Raw genomic sequence first — 16,315 nt, 5'->3', positions numbered from 1 at the left:
ATTCTTCTTGTTTGTAGTAAGAACATTAAAAGTTTGTCCGAGGCTTTCAAAGATACTTTCACACTCTTATCGATACATATAGTTTTGTTCATTTTGGTTAGATTTTTCCCTTTAGATTTTCTCCTTTTCATATCTTTTCCTTTTCTCTGTTAACTTTCATGTTATATAAATTACTTGTATTGCAAAGGTATTAGCAGAGTCTCAAGTGGCAATATGGCGACAAAAGGGTGAAGAAATATTTGTATTCCTCATTTGTCAAGAACGGTTGATTGTACTGTCAAAATATAGTGATCATTAGTCTTGGCCTCACTGTGGAAATGTCATTAATAGAAAGTGTGCGTCATGGTTGAAAGAAACTGACATATACTGACGTTTGAATAGGTTTACACTAGTCATTCTTGGTTGACAGAAACTATTTTAAACGAGTCATTCATGGTTGACAGAAACTGACATATACTGACCTTTGAATAGTTTTTCATTAGTCCTTTTTTGAGCCCTTTACATCTTGCTGTTCGGTGAAGACAAGGCCCCGTGTTGAAGACCGTTCTTTGACATAAAACTTTTATAAATTGTGACTTGGATTGAGAGTTGTCTCATTGGCACGCATACCACACCTTCTTATATCTATGTAATAATCACAAAGTCATGTAAACTAAAAACTACAATACTATATGAGAAATCACAATAGATAAACTATATATATATAGCCAATTGAAAAACCAAACTTGATCACAATCAATTTAGGTCGCTTTGTTTCATAATTGTTAATTGTATCAGATTATGCCTAATACTAACAAAAATGTCCAACGTTGTACCCAGCCAGCTCGAGCATGACTACCAAAATTGATAACCGAAAAATTCTTTAAAGTCACAGTTTTATCCTCTCCTCTTTGTTGTAACTAAAGAATGAAGCCGATTACAAGATAAAGTGCATAAAATCACTTGCATAAATTTTATTCAAAAGTGGTCTTATTTTATATACACAGAAGTAGTTTACCTAAAACGACAAAGTTATTTTTCATTTACCTTTATATATTATGAAACCGGTTTTTTGGGGGGTTTTATTTCAAAAGTGATCATTTTGTAAGGTTGATTAAAAATTTCGCGATGGTGTCTTGCCATGGCTTTGTTTGGACTTGTTTGTTTGCTTTTGGCCCTGAATTTTTGTCCCTAATAATTTTATTAACTATGTATTTGCATTCACGTATCGCAGATCAAATGTATTCGTTCATAGTGTGTTCATTTACGTTTTTTGATTGAGTTAAGCCTTCTAATTGATATTTTATCGTGTTTTTTTCTATATTGTGATGTTATACTTTTGTTTAAGAAAATGGAGAAGGTTTGGTACCATTAAAACGTTTAATCCCGCTGCAAATGTTTGCACCTGTCATAAGTCAGGAATCTGATGTACAGTAGTTGTTTGTTTATGTAATTTATACGTGTTCTCGTTTCTCTTTTTTTTTATATAGATTAGACCGTTGGTTTTCCCGTTTGAATGGTTTTACACGAGGGATTTTGGGGCCCTTTATAACTTGTTGTTCGGTGTTTCAGTGGGATTTCTCTGACATCTTCTTTTAGTTCGTGCGACGTCAGAGTGCAATTCAAACAGAAAATAAGACACTGCAAAACCTGTCTTTCTTAATTTCTTAATCGTAATAAATTCATTTCAAGAAATCATACACCATTTGATTCCTTTACAATTTTCTTTTATCCCCCCCTTTTTTTTTTGCTTCGTCCTTTCATTTTGAAATAAAATGCTCCGCAGGGCGCAGCTTGATACGATCACAGAGGTCGAACTCTGAACAATTGGGCCCAGTATTGACACAACATTTAAGCTCTTGATACAGCTCTGAATTTGGATTGTGATTAAAATATTTGGCACAGCATAGGTTTCTAACACAGAATAAATGTGGTCTAATGACCTTTAAAAAAATAGAGGAACCTATTATGGTCCAATATCCAAAATCTAAATACATGGATTGGTTCAGCATATCAAAGAATCCCAAGAATTATTTTTTTATGAAATCAAACAAATTTTAATTTTTGACCCTATTGACCTCAATGTGATCCAATTTGATAACAGATCCCAAAAATCAAAAATATAAATACATGTTTAGATTCAGCAGATCAAAGAATCCCTACAATTCAATTTTTGTTTCAATCAAACGAAGTTAAATTTTGGACCCTTTCGACCTTAATGTAAACCAATATGAAAACGGGACAAAAAAAATCTAAAAACAAAGCTTAGATTCGGCATAACAAATTACCCTAATAATTCGATCCCAAATATCAAAAGCTAAATACATGGTTAGATTTAGCATATCAAAGAACCCTATACATTAAAATTTTGATGAAATCAAACAAAGTTTAATTTTGGTGTGAAAATCATCATAAAAAATATGATTGTTCCTTATTTTGTTCCCAAGTTAAGACACTCGTGTTCAGCCAATCAAATTCTGTGTTACTCATGATCAAATTAATAAGCCAATCAAAAAAGTTTTCTCTGAAGATTATTATAACATGGTAGATTTTGAACTTGTGTTGTTTTCATCTAGTTGTAAAATTGTAAAATTGTGAACATGGCAGGTGAATTTTGATCTGCAAGGAGGTCCTTACACTTAAGGATAAAAGCATGGCTGATTGACAAAATTCAATGATGCAGTACTACCATAAAGATAATAAATAGTAGTTTTTTTCACTAATTTGTTGACATAATACTTGTTTTAACATATATGTTTGTATTCAATTAAATCATTTAAAGCACAATGTACGATTCTTTTTTCACAAAGACCAACAAACAGGTTGGGATCCTCCCCCCTCCCCCCCCCCCCCCCTATTATGAGTGGTGTTCCTTAAATGAGGGACTGTCCCTAAAACAAGGGGTCATTTTACTGTTTAAAAAAAAAAAAAAAGATTTTTTACTCAAAAGTGGGAAATTTCATATTTGGAACAACTTTTCTAAATGAGAGGTCAAATTAATAAAGAAGATATAAGTTAAGAAACATCACAAAATTCTTTTGACATGTTTTGACCATTTAATACTTGATAGATGCATAGTTCTTGGGGAATAGTTTCTTTAAATAATATGAATATAAAGGTGCTCGGTTTTACAGTGGGTTGTTATGTTCTTCCAATGAGGATTTCCCCTCATTTGGAGTGTTGTTCCCAACCTGTTAAAGGTCCATCTTTGTGAATAATTCAAAATTGGAAATTTCAACAAGCATTTAATATCATTACACAAGAAAATAAATCCTGGTCTGCTAGCTACATGTTCATCTTTTCTAATGATTTAATAACTAGAACCATGCAAACAGACTTAAGAAAAAGGCATGTAAGCTCATCATACAAATATGACACTTTTTCTAGACAATCCAGATCGCGCAAAATACTTCGCTAAAAATTATAACCTTTAAAAAAAAACATGGGAACTTTCAAAAGTTGGCAGGTGTGTAACAAGTCTTTTACTATTTTAATGCCCCATTTATGGGCATTATGTTTTCTGGTCAGTCCGTCCGTCCTGCTCAGGTTAAAGTTTATGGTCGAGGTAGTTTTTGATGAAGTTGAAATCCAATCAACTTGAAACTTAGTACACATTCAAGTGTTCCTTATGATATGATCTTTCTAATTTTACTGCCAAATTCAAGATTTTACTTAATTTTCACGTTCCACTCAACATAGAAAATGATTGTGCGGATGGGACATCCATGTACGTATGACACAATCTTGTTTGAAGAAAAAAAATACGTTATAACGATAATGGAACAAAGCAGGCTGGGTTAGTGGGGCTTCTTTTATGGTAGTTCAAGTTACCTTTTATTCACCTTCTTCCACCTCAGAGCAATCAGCTCTTTAATTTGCCCCTTTTTAGCCCCTAATTCCTAAACAGTTTGGGTCGTAACCCACATAATCAATCCCAACCTACTTTTTTGGTATGGAACCTTGTGGTGCAATTTCAGAAAGATCCATAAACTTACACACAAGTTATTGTCTGGAAACTAGAAAAATACTTATTTTGACCCCTTTCGGGCCCCTTGTTCCTAAACTGTTGAAACCATAGCCCCCACAATCAATCCCAACCTTCCTTTTGTGGTTTCAAACCTTGACGTGTTTAAATTTTTATAAAGATCTATTCACTTAAACTAAAGAAATTGTCCAGAAACAAAGTGTCTTCGGACGACGACAACGTGATACCAATATACGACTTAATTTGTTTTAGTTTTGCGGTCGTATAAAAAGCTGTCACTGTGTTATTTCAATCATCGTGCCTATGATCCTTGTGACCTACGTCTTATTAACGAGATTTGCATATGCATCTAATCTATAGCTGTAGTATATATTAACTAAGCGCATGCCAACATATTTTCTTAAATTAGCTTTCATGAAAATTAACCTTCCGTTTGTGACAACAACAACAAAAAAACTTGCTTGTTCTCTGATATTAAAGCTTGCAGAATTAAGAATCTAATACAGTCTGGTCGTCTCGAAGTCAGAATACTGTTTCCGGTATGATGACATGGCTTCCTGCGAACTGAGAACGTAGAACGTTAAAAATGTGACTCATCGTGTTGGTCTAGTTGAAAGTCGGGTGTTTATGTATACCACATTAACACGTTCTCGTTCTGAATATGCATGTTATTGTGTCACTGGACCGTCCGTCCATCCATCGTCTTCACCCGCCAGACGAATTCAGTCGGACAGGTAAAAATAGTATATCCTACATGATAACTGAGATATATATTGGACGTTGACGTCAAAGTGTCGTTTTGATTATTTTTTGTCGTTGTTTTGCTATCTCATTGACGTTTACTCAACTAACATTTATAAATAAGCATATACAAAAGAAGCAGAAATAATTGTATGATTATCTATGACTATCTGAAACTTGTGTATAGATCTTTTTATTTTAAGATTAATATCTAACATTAAATATTTTAAAAACAACGAAAAACTGCCAGGCACAGTTAAAACAGTTGTTTGATTTTTCAAATGACTTGAATTTTCAATGCACAACCTCGAAGACAGTTTGAACAGAACTGTTTGAATCAACGTTATTACGTTACTAAGTTTTTACATATAAAAATGTCATCTTAACATTTCGTCATCTCAGCAGTCATCTGTATACCATTCTCTAGTTCCATGGTCTATAAGAAATAAACATTTGCTTATAAAAAAATGTTAATCTAAATTTATTAATGAATACAAAAAATTACCCTCCTCCGCTGTAATGACAGTTAATAACTATATTCTTTATATAGCCAATAAAATTACACAGTCACATTCTTTTAATTAAAAGTTTTTAGGTTAGCAAACTTTTTCTCAGATTAACAATTCCAAATAATAAAAAGACACTGTAATCAGAACTTAAGATACAATTATGATTCAAACTCAACTAACTAACAAAAACAATTGGAAATGGTAAGTGCAATATATTAGCAAATAAATAATTTGTTTCAGCTTTCAAAGATAATCCATTGTGTTTCATTTAAAGAAAACTGTTTTAAAATAACTACATGTAGTTGATGGTCAGGATGATACGGTTCTAACCAGTGTCCGAGTGTTTATGTATAATCAAAAAATAATTGTTACAGTGTTATAACGTTTTCCAAATTTTTCAAACACTTCTTTTCCCCTGGTTACATTGTACATGTATACATAAAATAAAACAAAGTACAACAGACCTCAACCTGACGTAATTCTCAACCTTGAATACATGTATACCCGTTTGAATGGTTTTACACTGACTAGTTATTTTGGGGATGTTATTGGCTTGCTGATCGTTGTGAGCCAAGGCTCCGTGTCGACAACCTTACTTTGACCTATAATGGTTTACTTTTACAAATTGTCACTTGGATGGAGCCTTATCTCTTTGGCACTCATGCCACATCTTCTTATATTTAACTAATAATTAAAAATATACTTACAGTGACCAGTTTATCTCCCTTTATTTCCCTCACAACTTTGACTGTTTTCCATCCCATTAGTTCGCTTTGTTCTTTCATCGTCATTTTACTATTAGAATCAATGGTTATTGTAAACTAAATAAAAGAAACGTTTTTAACATTTCAATTTTTCTCCTTTTACAACTTGAATGTGTATGCATTTTCTGTGAAGAACTGTAAATTAGCGAAGGCATAAAGTTCTGTGAGATTTTTCTTGTAATGTTGACATGTGAAAATTTTAACTGAAATTTTAAAAAAAATCCAAAAAAATCGTGTAACTGTTTTATTGACTTGTTAAAACTTTATTGAAGCGAAAATGTGGTGTGTGTACTAAAATCATTTAAATTAGAGTACATTGTACATAAATTTAATGAGATTTTTTTTTATTCTTCGGGAATGAGGCGTCCAAATTTCCCATGTTTTATGTAGCATTTGGGTTTTACTCTTTTTCTCTTAATTTTAACAAATTTTCTCTTTTTCATCCTTAGTGCATGTCTCCCTCGATAAGCTGGTTTACAATATTAATCATCATATTGTTTTCGAATGTGGTTATACATCTTTTCAATTATTTATGTTTATAATGTTATCAATATACCATTGGGATGCCTTTAATATTAATTTACTTTGCGTAATAAAATTTTGTAGCAATAAATTCATTAAGTAGGAATAAATATGACTGCATCGGCGTAGCATGATACTACAGCATATGAATAAAAGTAAAAGACGGGTATTTGGGAATTCGTGAATGAACAAGCCTGTAATTCAGTGGTTGTCGTTCGTTTATGTGTTACATATTTGTTTTTCGTTCATTTACATAAATAAGGCCGTTAGTTTTCTCGTTTGAATCGTTTTACATTGTCTTATCGGGGCCTATATATATAGCTATTATAGATGACTATGCGGTATGGGCTTTGCTCATTGTTGAAGGCCGTACGGTGACCTATAGTTGTTAATGTCTGTCATTTTGGTCTTTTGTGGATAGTTGTCTCATTGGCAATCATACCACATCTTCTTTTTTATGTTACATGTATAATGTATCTATAAGAATACTCACAATCCACCTACAGGTAAACGTACAGGATTTAATGATATGTGTGTAAACAATTAAGCAAACTCTCAATCATTATGAGTCGAATTGAGGGTTAAATCTAAAATATGAGATGCGAGAAATTATGACGTAACTTAAATATTATCGTTGGTCATCTCAACATCTCAAAAGCAATCGAGCTGAAATGACCAACTGTAATCTGTTTATCGCTTTTTTACCTAAGACGACGTTGTTGATTTCATTGACAACGGACACGTGCACCCTTAGTTTCTAGCGATTATTTTTTTTATCGCTATTTTGTGCATTTTTCCTTTGAACTTTTTTTTGTGATAATTTTTCATATCATGGTACTCGCTTGAGATGAAAAACTATCGCTAGAAACTAAGGAGGCCCTTGGCGTTGCTAAAGAAATTGACATGAAATTGACAACGTCGTCATTGGTAAAAAAACGATAAACAGATTATCATTCATTGGTCATCCGAACGATAATCTATAAGTATCCCTCTACTGTGCAAAGAAAGGAAATAATCAGTCAGTAAGACTAAAGTAAAAAAAATCGTAAAATAGCAATAGCAATATATAATTATACGACATTATTTTGTCTAAATACAAACCTTTTCGGTATAATTTATATACCTTGAGACCTTTCCCAAAAGGTCCTGTAGTAGATACTTCTTCACCCGACTTGAATTTATAACATTTGCTTGGTGTTACGTCACTAGATGCTTCACACATCCAGTACTCTCCATCTTGTTTAAATTCCAGTGTGCTCTTAGCATTTCTGAATTTCTCAATCAATTCTTCAGAGACACCTACAACGATGACGTGTGCATGTAATGTCTAAGTCGACGTAGAAACTAAGTATCTTTGAATATCTATAATCTGGAAAATATCCAGTTGTTCTGCTTCTCTAGTATTTGATTGATAGCAACAATTGTAACAATATTGTGAAAAGCAAAAGAAATGATTTCCGTTTCGATTGCTTAATAAAAATCTTCTTTTTCTTTTAATGTCTAGTTTCACTCTCTCTTAGCCGCAAAAATCTTTAAAAATCAATCTTTTGTGATGCCGATGGATTAAGGTTTGAAAATGTTAGTTGTCAAGTCCTTTTGATATAAAAAAAAAATGCTAATTATTCTTAGAATACCAAAGGTCCAGAATGTAAACAAACTTTCACCACTTCTTAAACTACGTTTTGTACAATCAATTGAGATTTAACATTTAGCTTGCTTATTTTAGTTACATTATAGCTTTGTTTGACACAGTTAAAAAATTGTCAAAGATACTAACATGTACCACCTTTAGTACTGAATGCATCGTTTTCACACTTTAACGAATTTCTCTTAAAGTAAAGACATGACGAAGTTGGCTAGATTAAAACAGGACATTGCTAATTTGGTGGATTTTTTTTATAAACAAAACGAAATAATTTAGGTGTTTCAATATAACTTATCGCTATTTTTTCAGCTAAAATTAGGTGTTGTAAACGTTCTTGCAAAAACTAATGCTGATGTCACCAGAGTAAAGTCAGACGTCGGAAGAGCAAAGGAGATTGTTGTTGGAGGCATGCTTCTGAGAATATCGTATTTTAAGTGTCTAAAATAGCGATGTTTACTAGAACACATCAAAATTTTTAAATTAACGTATTTGAAGGTCATTTAAAAAAATGTATATGCATTTAAAACTGCTAGCTACCGTATCTATCGATCTAAAATGAAAAATTAAATGTGCATGTATAATTCATACTTCCAGGGAAATAATCAATTGTTATATTTCGGATCTTTTGTAATGTCTGTACCATGTACGAGACGGGAAGCCAAAGTGAAAGGAGACGTGGGGTAAACGTTTATGAGACCTAACAGCAACCTAACAACACAAATAACCAAAGGACTTCAACCAGACATTACAACCAGTCATCAACACTAGACTGATGTCTATACAATATATATATATATATATGAGCACTACATCATTCCTATGTATATATTTAAGTGTTGAATTAAATGGAAACTATCAAGAAAATGTTTGTCAGTTATATTTGAGACAAAGGTTTAAGACTGAATTGATTGATATTTGTTCAGAAGCAAATATTGTAGCAAAAAAAAATTGGACATCATAATACAAAATATCAAATACCACATTGGAAAAGTTATTGTTGTATGATGTCAATCGTTCAAGGGGCATAGATTCTAAGGTCAACCCGCGCAGATTTCTAATTAGCTATGAGGTGTATTGTTGAAATCAGATTTTGATGTTTAAAAGTAAACGGCCTACTATACTCCCTCCCGGCTTTTTAAAGTAGTCATATAAAGTGTCCATGAGCGAGTCTAGTCAGTTTGTCCATCAGACCCACTTTTGAATCCACAAACTCTCCTGTACCACTTGAGAGAAATAAGGAAAACAAGCTGCACATACTAGGTATAAGTGAATGAAGATTGACGAAGTAGAATATCTGTTTTAAAGACCAGTGAAAAAATCTTGGGTTTCAACCGCCAAAAGCACAAAAAATGGATCAAACAAGAGACATGGACACTGATTGACAACAAGAAAGAGCTAAAGAAAAAGATCTGCACCACTCACTCTGATAGACTAAAAGATAGACTAATGGGTCAATACTCCAACTGTAATAAGGAAGTTAAGAGCGCACAAGAAAAGATAAAAAAAGATTTCATAGAAGGAATGACTCTAGAGGCTGAAAAAGCTGATTCAGAGTAAAGAATGGGCGACCTGTATCATATTAAAATACATGGAAACTTTGTGGCCACAAAAGAAACACCAACATGCCAGTAAAAGACAAACAGGGTTATCTAATAACATCTGAAAGAGAACAAGAGAGTAGATGGAATGGACATTTCAAAGAAGTATTAAATAGGCCAGAGCCAGAAACAACAGCAAACAAACCCATAGTAGAAAACGACCTTGAAGTAAACATAGAAATTCCATCAAGATCAGAGATTATTAGAGCAGTAATGAGCCTTAAAAATGATAAAGCCCCAGGAAATGATAAGTAAAATTGGGAGTTAGACAAGGCTATATTATGTCTTCCCTTCTATTCATAACAGTTGTTGATTGGGTAATGAAATCCACAATCAGCAGTAACAACACAGGCATCAGGTGGACTCTATTTAACTACCTAGAAGATCTGGACTTTGCAGATGATCTGCATTTATTGCCACATCTAGAAACACACATGCAATACTACTAAGTTATAAAAGAATGCAAGTATGATTGGATTGAATTATCAACATCAAGAAATCAGAACTCATACCTTTTAACACCTCAGAGCCCCCTGTAATAGATTTAAATGGACATCCCTAGATTGCTCTTCATCTTTCACCTACTTGGGCAGCATAGTTACATCTGAAGGAGGAGCAGACAAAGACATCAGAGCCAGAATAGGAAAAGCAAGAAATGCATTCTTAAAACTAAGTCACATATGTCTGGAAGTCAAGCAACATCTGTAAGAACACCAAACTTAGACTTTATAACAGTTGTGTATTAGCAGTGCTTCTATATGGGGCAGAATGTTTGAGAATGACAAAAAAGACATTGACAAGCTCTTCAATTTTTAAAACGGTTGCCATAGAAAGATCTTAAGGATATTTTGTCTGCGTAAGATCACCAACAAATACCTCCATGAAACAACAGGTTCTAACAACATAGAGACTTTATTGAAGCAAAAAAGATGGAGATGGATTGGCCATGTTCTTAGAAGACCAGCGGAGGACTTGACCAGAGCCGCCCTAAGATGGATACCCGAGGGGTAAAGAAAGAAAGGACGCCAAAAAACAACTTGGAGAAGAACAGTTGAAGCTGAAATGAGAGAACATGGAATCAGCTAGGACGAAGTAGAAATGAAAGCACAGAACAGAGATGAGTGGAAAGATCTAGTCCTTGCCCTATGTGCCTCCTGGCATAATAAGTACTAGGTAGGTAGGTAGGTAGGTAGGTAGGTAGGTAGGTAGGTAGGCAGGTAGGTATATTTCGTATCTGCTTACTTTTCCGGAGCACCAGGTGAGATCACACTCGGATTTTGTAGGAGTTCGTCTAGTTTGCTATGTTGTGTGTATTATACTATAATAATTGTTTGTCTTTTTGGTCGTTTTTCGTTTTTTTACCCTGGAATTGTCATTTCTCTCTCGACTGGTGAGTTTGATTATCTCTTTTAAACCTTTTCTTCTCGTAGGAAAGGTTTTAAAAAATAATATAAAAATCACATATCGATTGCAATCTGAAAATTAGGAAAAAATTTATGTTTTATCGTCTTAAATTGCAGTTTGTTGAAAAACTGTAACATATGACAAGACTGTAATTTACTTGAAATTTCTTGTTTAGAAAAAAAAAAGAAGAAAAAGGAGGGTCTGGTTTTACGCTGTGAATCGTCAAATGACTTAATACAATCCGATTAAAAAATAAAAGAAGTCGGTAGTGTTTGCAGAATTTTAATATGAAATACATAAAGTATTAAAATGCAATTATCTCCGTTCAATCCAGACGATGAACTTTTCTTTGAGTGCAATGTTTCGTTATATTTATAGCTGTTGTTAATTTATCTTGTTGGTTAATGTAACAAATATGAAATTACAAAATTAAGTGCAAATCTAGCTCAACATAATTATTGCGAGCTGTTTGGCTCGTTTGCTTTTCTTACCAGTCAAAAAAATAAACCACGAAATTAAATGATCAACGAATGACATATTTTATATAGGATTGTATGCAGTCTTCCGCAAAACCACGAAATTAAATATCCACGAACATTGCAAGTAACTCTTTATTCACGAAAATTGGTAACAACGAAAATAAACGAATCCATAGTACCCCGCGGCTAATATTTGACGATAACAATGTGCATAAAATGCTATGATATAAACGTATTTAATCTCAATTAAAGACATTCATTGTATAATATCTAGATGGATTGATAGTTCCGTTGCTATAAAGATAAAGTGATGTGATCTGATAACCAACGATATAAATAAGGCAACATTAGTATAACTCTGTTCGAAATTCATAAATCGATTGAGGATATAAAAAAAATCCGGGTTACAAACTAAAACTGAGGAAAACACATCAAAAATAAGAGGAGAACTACGACACAACAGAAACACGCCATTAAAATGTAACACACACAGAAACGAACTATAATATAACAAGGGCCATTTTTCTGACTTGGTACAGGACATTTTAAGAAAAAAATAGTGGATTGAACCTGGTTTTGTTGCATGCAAAACCTCCCGCTTTTATGGCAATGTTAACTATAACCTTAAAATGACAACATTACATCACAGGACTTCAATGCAAATAAATGGGAGAAGATATAGGACAGAAATACACACGAATAATAAATACCGTCAAAGTCCAAATGATGTTGATGTGAACAACTAAAGATTACCGTATAACCTTAAACATGAGCGAAACCCATACTGTATAGTTGTATAGACATGAAAAAAAAAAAACCAACATCGGCCTTATTTCTGTAACACAATAAAAAGAAAAACTTATGACAGACAATCCTGAACAACAATAATTCAATTACATGCTCCTAACTTATGATAGACCCATAACAATGTGTTGGGGGTTTAATCATTATTGTCAGTGCTGTAAAAATAATTTGACTTATTAAACACAGTCAGTATCCCAGCACTTGTATTAGCCTATTTATATATTATATATAAATAGATTCGAGCGTCACTGATGAATGTTTTGTAGACGAAATGCACGTGTGGTGCAAATACAAAATTTCAATCCAGGTATCTATGATGAGTTTATCATACAACAGAGGATGAATTGTTCTATATGCAAATTCTACCAAATATATAAAAAAAAATAAAGCTATATTAAAAAAGTTCTTACCTGATGCTTTGGCAAATTCTTCATAATTTGTATATGAATCTCCGTCTCCTGTCCATTTTCCTATGAACTGAGTCATTATAATTCGATCAAACGAAAAGTTAGAATGTTGCGATTTACAATGATATTAAAACCTGTATTCTCTTTGTTATATCCACTGCAACCAATATGCTTGAAGTATATAGAAATGTAACTCATTATTGAATGTAAATATTTAGCTGATTGGATGTTATGATATTCCACAGTTATTGATCTTGTCTGCTACTTATGTTTGTTTTCTTCCTTTTCTCTGTCATTAATTAACTTCTTTTCATTCAAAAGGCTGTTTATTGCATTTAAATGATAAATACACATATAATTGTCTTGTTAATTTCTCAAAGTTAATACTTTTAGAGTGGTTTTTGCTTAAATCATCGTTTCTCAAACAAACTAACAATTATAGATCATCGTACTGTCTTCACCAATGCACACTACCCATACCACATAGTCAGCTGTTAAAGGCCTCTAAATGATAATTGTAAAACAATTCAATCGAGAAAACTAACCTAATTTCTGTACAAAATAATGAATGAAAAACTAAATTAAATATGATTGGCGGTTTTTGGCTATTATCTGCTCTTTCTCATTTTGTTAATCGGATTGTTGTCCATTTCCATTTCCATTTTCAATTTTGTGATATATAGCAACAAACGGCAACTACTGAATTACAGAATTCTGTTTCACAAAAGAAAAATATAACGGCCCCTTCCATACCCTTTCTTGGAACAGTGGTGTTACATTTCAACATAAGTACATAGGTCCTATATTATGATACCAAGTATCTTGTTTTGGGGAGGGATAAATCATACTTTGTAAAAAATCATTCTGATTCAAACAAAAATTTCTGAAACTGACATTATCAAGATGCTTGATTTCTTGATTGACAACATATTTGTTACGTTTGGAGTAAGTGTTTTTCAACAGACTGTCGGAATTCCAATGTGAACCAATTTTGCCCTCTTCTTGCTGACTTGTTTCTTTACAGGAACTTGTTAGGAAGAAGAAAAAGAAGTTAGCAATACACTTTAACAATACAATCATCTATATAGATGACGTTTTCTTACTAAATAATACAAAATTTGGTGTCTATGTTGAACGAACCTATCCAATCGAACTAAAGATAAAGGATACTACAGATATAGTTAAGTCTGCCTCATATCTTGACTTACTACGGGTCGGTTGAAAATAAAACTTTACGACAAAAGAGATGATTGCAGCTTCTCAATTTTGAACTTTGCATTTCTATGTAGCAGCATTTCAACAGCGCCTGCATACGGAGTATATATATCCCAATTGATAAGATATCCTTGGGCTTGTATTTCCTATCATGATTCCCTTGATAGAGGATTGCTGCTCACAAGGAAGCTATTAAACCAAGAGTTCTAAATGGTGAAGTTGAAATCATCCTTTCTTTAATTTTAAGGACGCCATCACGAGTTTGTTGACCGTTATGGAAAACAAATATACAGCCCTTGCACGGTCGGTAATGCCTGAGATCACCCCCAGATTTTGGCGGGGTTCGTGTTGCTTAGTCTTTAATTTTCTATGTTGTGTCTTCTGTACTATTATTTGTCTGTTTGTCTTTTTTTTTAGCCATGGCGTTGTCAATTTGCTATTAAACAAAAACTAATTTGAATCTCTCAGAGAAGAGACTGAGTTTCATTTGCCAACTTATTAAAAATAACAACCTTGACATTTTCATATTTGTTATATTTGATAAAACAAATTTCCTCCTTTTACCACATAATCTCTTATGATTTCATTAAGCAGAAACAAAATTAAAGACTCTCACATTTCATTTAGATATTTCTAACATAAATGTGAAGCAGTGCATTATTTAAAAGATCATAATAATACATCAAAACTATCTAACAGCCGATCAATAATTTCAATTAGGGAATGTACACTGTATCCGAATATATGATGATTGATGACATTTAATGACATTCTGTGGTAAATAAATGATAACAGGACGGCATACTAAGTAATCCTAGTTCCGTAGACAAATAACCTGTTCACTCCGAACAGTTCTCGATAGGATTCCACTGTAATAGCAAAGAACTTCAATAAAAGGTGTGGGTGTTATCTGATATAAGCGTCTATATATAGATGATGTAGAACTATAACGATTGGTCTCTTGGAGAAGATGTTTGCGCTATCAGTGTTCTTGGACTCATTCTGTTTTGGAGTTTCCGACCATTATACTTGTTTTTGTTAATATTTGGGCTTGTGCTTATCTATATTTATGAAACATCAACAGAAACTGAAATCGGTTTGTACCAAATCCATATTAAAAAATAGCATATGTCTTAATTTTTAATGTCTTTGTTCTACATTTTTGTAAGATGTCACATTTAAGACTGTTTCCTACGTAAACCTTTCTATTTTCGCACGTTTAATACAAACAGGTACGGCATACAGTGCATTAATTATAGCGGGCCAAATGAGCTTTTCTCATCATATGTTTGGTCCTCAATGCTCGTTAGTTACTATATTTGGCCTTTTTATCTTGTTTTGATTCGGGCATCACTGATGAGTTTTTTGTAGACGAAAAGTGCGCCTGGCGTAAATACCAAATTTAAACCTTGGTTTCTATGATGAGTTTATTGGCATAAGTCGTCCGTCGTCGTCGTCCGTCCATTTTTACAAAAATCTTCTCTGAATTTACTGGGCCAAATTAAACCAAACTTTGCCACAAAAATTATTGGAGAATCACGTGCCCTGTGACCCCGCCTTCCAACTGACCAATTGTCTATATTTGTCAAATTTATCAGATGACTTCTTAAAGGAATTAATGCCCTAAAATGACAAATTTTACCACTTTTTTTCATTATGCCTATTATCTTTAAAACTATAAAAGATTCAGAGGAACATTAAATTGCAAAAACGTTCTACAAATAAGTGCGCATTGTCAAAATCGTCAGCTGACTCCTAATTAGAGTGATTGCCCTTAGATGATGATTTTAACCATTTTTGTTGCATTTTGCCTTATATCTTAACATTTATAGCAGATAGATAGACATTTATATAAGCATGAATGATCAGCTAAAACCAGATCTACAATTAAGACAGTATAGAGGAAATCGTCTGACAGCTCCTCGGAGTAATTGCCCTTTAATGAAGAATTTTATAATTTGTTTGGTGTCTAGCCTTTATATGATAAAAAAATAAAATAGTTACATAGACCCTTTTTAATAATAAAAAGGACTGGGTCAGCAAGGCAATAGCTGATATCAAGTCACATTTTGCTGATATAGGTTCAAAAATGTAGTAGGCTGTCACTGCATTAGGAGTGATTTCCCAGACCCTTACATAAGAACTTTTGTACCCTCTTTTTTTGTTTTGAGCAAAAACTAAAGTAGATAGAGAAAAACTAAACAGATTAAGATAACAAATTTTTGTCATGAATTCTATTCTCGTCTACACTACCATAGAATGT

The 16,315-nt window shown here is 32.9% G+C and overlaps 1 protein-coding gene across 1 annotated transcript; it reads right to left on the bottom strand.

The window, feature by feature from the left end:
• Positions 1-4,881: 4,881 nt before the first annotated feature.
• LOC139482848 (fatty acid-binding protein 1-like) lies at positions 4,882-13,341 on the bottom strand. The gene is made up of 4 exons (XM_071266889.1): positions 12,841-13,341; positions 7,624-7,799; positions 5,922-6,035; positions 4,882-5,141 (listed from the first exon to the last, which is right to left on the bottom strand). The coding sequence occupies exons 1-4, from the start codon at positions 12,914-12,916 to the stop codon at positions 5,088-5,090; spliced, it is 420 nt and encodes a 139-aa protein (XP_071122990.1). The 5' UTR covers positions 12,917-13,341; the 3' UTR covers positions 4,882-5,087.
• Positions 13,342-16,315: the final 2,974 nt, after the last annotated feature.

Source organism: Mytilus edulis, chromosome 7, assembly GCF_963676685.1.
Source record: "Mytilus edulis chromosome 7, xbMytEdul2.2, whole genome shotgun sequence".
Classification (NCBI taxonomy): Eukaryota; Metazoa; Mollusca; class Bivalvia; order Mytilida; family Mytilidae; genus Mytilus; species Mytilus edulis.
This window is presented reverse-complemented; position numbering and strand designations above follow the sequence as displayed.